Below are 3,759 nucleotides of genomic sequence, written 5' to 3' on the forward strand. Positions count from 1 at the left end.
TATGCTTCTTCCAGCCCAGCATTTCTCATGATGTACTCTGCATATATATAAGTTAAATAAGCAGGGTGACAATATACAGCCTTGACGTACTCCTTTTCCTATTTGAAACCAGTCTGCTGTTCCATGTCCAGTTCTTTTTTTTTTCCAAGTCCAGTTCTAATTGTTGCTTCCTGACCTGCATACAGGTTTCTCAAGAGGCAGGTCAGGTGGTCTGGTATTCCCATCTCTTTCAGAATTTTCCACAGTGTATTGTGATCCACACAGTCGAAGGCTTTGGCGTAGTCAATAAAGCAGAAATAGATGTTTCTCTGGAACTCTCTTGCTTTTTTGATGATCCAGTGGATATTGGCAATTTGATCTCTGGTTCCTCTGTCTTTTCTAAAACCAGCTTGAACATCTGGAAGTTCACAGTTCATGTATTGCTGAAACCTGGCTTGGAGAATTTTGAGCATTACTTTACTAACATGTGAGATGAGTGCAATTGTGCGGTAGTTTGAGCATTCTTTGGGATTGCCTTTCTTTGGGATTGGAATGAAAACTGACCTTTTCCAGTCCTGTGGCCACTGCTGAGTTTTCCAAATTTGCTGGCATATTGAGTGTAGCACTTTCACAGCATCATCTTTCAGGATTTGGAATAGCTCAACGGGAATTCCATCACATCCACTAGCTTTGTTCGTAGTGATGCTTTCTAAGGCCCACCTGACTTCACATTCCAGGATGTCTGGTTCTAGGTGAGTGATCACACCATTGTGATTATCTGGGTCATGAATATCTTTTTTGTACAGTTCTTCTGTGTATTCTTGCCACCTCTTCTTAATATCTTCTGCTTCTGTTAGGTCCATACCATTTCTGTCCTTTATCGAACCCATCTTTGCCTGAAATGTTCCCTTGATATCTCTAATTTTCTTGAAGAGATCTCTAGTCTTTCCCATTCTGTTGTTTTCCTCTGTTTCTTTGCATCGATCACTGAGGAAGGCTTTTTTCTCTCTCCTGGCTATTCTTTGGAACTCTGCATTCAGATGGGAATATCTTTCCTTTTCTCCTTTGCTTTTCACTTCTCTTCTTTTCACAGCTATTTGTAAGGCCTCCTCAGACAACCATTTTGCCTTTTTGCATTTCTTTTCCATGGGGATGGTCTTGATCCGTCTCCTGTACAATGTCATGAACCTCCATCCATAGTTCATCAGGCTCTCTGTCTATCAGATCTAGTCCCTTAAATCTATTCCTCACTTCCACTGTATAGTCATAAGGGATTTGATTTAGGTCATACCTGAATGGTCTAGTGGTTTTCCCTACTTTCTTCAGTTTAAGTCTGAATTTGGCAATAAGAAGTTCATGATCTGAGCCACAGTCAGCTCCTGGTCTTGTTTTTGCTGACTGTATAGAGCTTCTCCATCTTTGGCTGCAAAGAATATAATCAATCTGATTTCAGTGTTGACCATCTGGTGATGTCCATGTGTAGAGTCTTCTCTTGCATTGTTGGAAGAACGCACTATGACCAGTGCGTTCTCTTGGCAAAACTCTACTAGCCTTTGCCCTGCTTCATTCTGTACTCCAAAGCCAAATTTGCCTGTTATTCCAGGTGTTTCCTGACTTCCTACTTTTGCATTCTAGTCCCCTATAATGAAAAGGACATCTTTTTTGGGTGTTAGTTCTAAAAGGTCTTGTAGGTCTTCATAGAACTGTTCAACTTCAGCTTCTTCAGCATTACTGGTTGGGGCATAGGCTTGGATTACCATGATATTGAATGGTTTGCCTTGGAAACGAGCAGAGATCATTCTGTTGTTTTTGAGATTGCATCCAAGTACTGCATTTTGGACTCTTTTGTTGACCATGATGGCTACTCCATTTCTTCTAAGGGATTCCTGCCCACAGTAGTAGATATAATGGTCATCTGAGTTAAATTCACCCATTCCAGTCCATTTTAGTTCGCTGATTCCTAGAATGTCGACATTCACTCTTGCCATCTCCTGTTTGACCACTTCCAATTTGCCTTGATTCATGGACCTCACATTCCAGGTTCCTATGCAATATTGCTCTTTACAGCATCGAACCTTGCTTCTATCACCAGTCACATCCACATCTGGGTATTGTTTTTGCTCTGGCTCCATCCCTTCATTCTTTCTGGAGTTATTTCTCCACTGATCTCCAGTAGCATATTGGGCACCTCCCGACCTGGGGAGTTCCTCTTTCAGTATCCTATCATTTTGCCTTCTCATACTGTTCATGGGGTTCTCAAGGCAAGAATACTGAAGTGGTTTGCCATTCCCTTCTCCAGTGGACCACATTCTGTCAGACCTCTCCACCATGACCCGACCATCTTGGGTGGCCCCACATGGCAAGGCTTAGTTTCATTGAGTTAGACAAGACTGTGGTCCTATGATCAGATTGGCTAGTTTTCTGTGATTATGGTTTTAGCGTGTCTGCCCTCTGATGCCCTCTCGAAACACCTACCGTCTTACTTGAGTTTCTCTTACCTCGGACGTGGGGTATCTCTTCACGGGTGCTCCGGCAAAGTGCAGCCGCTGCTCCTTACCTTGGAGGAGGGGTATCTTCTCACGGCCGCCCCTCCTGACCTTGAACGTTCAAGGTCCACGTTCAAGGTTAACTTTCTGCATGGCCTTAAAATCCTTGTGTTTAACTCCACACCCATGCTATAAAATCATAGAGCTTGTTGGTTTCTAAAGTTGAACTATAGGGACTTCCCTGGTGGCCCAAGCTCCCAATGCAGGGGGCTAGGTTTGTTTCCTGCTCAGGGAACTGGATCCCACATGCCCCAGCTAAGAGTTCACATGCCACAACTAAAGATCCCAAGTGCCACAACTAAGACATGGCACAGCCAAATAAATAAAAATAGGTATTTTAAAAATAAATAAAGATAAACTGTAACTATCAGTTCAGTTCAATCACTCAGTCGTGTCCGACTCTTTGCGACCCCATGGACTGTAGCCTACCAGGCTCCTCCATCCATGGGATTTTCCAGGCAATAGTACTGGAGTGGGTTGCCATTTCCTTCTCCAAACTGTAACTATAGTGGGCCATAAAACTGTCTGTCCCTTCAGTAGCTGTGAGTCAATTAGATATCTTGTGCCAATGGATTAACATTCCTCAGGACTCTAGTTTCAGGTTTCATTCAAACTGGGTTTGAAAAGGTGTTTTCTCAAGGTGTCAGAAATCAGTCAATCATAATTTTTCCTTTTTTCCAAGTATGGAGTCATTTTCTCTTTCTCTCCTATGCCTGGTAACAAACATGTAAAATACCATGACAACATTAACCTATTCTTGCCCTCAATGACTATTCACTTTTTCCTTGTGGGTTTTTGTCTTTTTTTCTAATTTGCTATTATTTTAGTGGGATCGGAGGAGGAAGTAGGCATTAACAGGTGAGCTCACTTTCTCTTTTTTAAACTACACAGTTCTTCCTGCTCTCTATCTTCCAGGCATTTCTTAAAATTCTGGCCTGTTGGTTTTTCAGTTTCCTGATGCCTCTATAAAATTATTAGTTTCTTTTTTTCATGTTTTTTTTTTTTTTTTCTAGCTTTCATTGAGACTTTTCAGCAAGGATGACAGTGTATTTTCTTTCTTTTTTTTTTTTTTGACAGTGTATTTTCAAACATTCTCTATGCCATCCTGATCTAGGCTTTTTCCTGATTATGTCAATGTTTAGTTCCAAATATCATCCCCACTTTTGGGGATAGAGTTAAATGGTTACCATGATTCAGAAAAGCATTGCTCTAAGGAAATAGTAATTATCTTGTC

At 41.5% G+C, this 3,759-nt stretch overlaps 1 protein-coding gene across 1 annotated transcript; it reads right to left on the reverse strand.

Moving 5' to 3' along the window:
* Positions 1-254: 254 nt before the first annotated feature.
* Positions 255-932, reverse strand: LOC133045281 (uncharacterized; the record flags this gene model as incomplete). Its single annotated transcript, XM_061127567.1, has 1 exon — positions 255-932. A coding segment is annotated over exon 1 (678 nt), but the record flags the coding sequence as incomplete, so codon positions are not given.
* Between the last annotated feature and the right edge of the window lie 2,827 nt (positions 933-3,759).

Source organism: Dama dama, chromosome 23 (assembly GCF_033118175.1).
Source record: "Dama dama isolate Ldn47 chromosome 23, ASM3311817v1, whole genome shotgun sequence".
NCBI classification, from domain to species: Eukaryota; Metazoa; Chordata; class Mammalia; order Artiodactyla; family Cervidae; genus Dama; species Dama dama.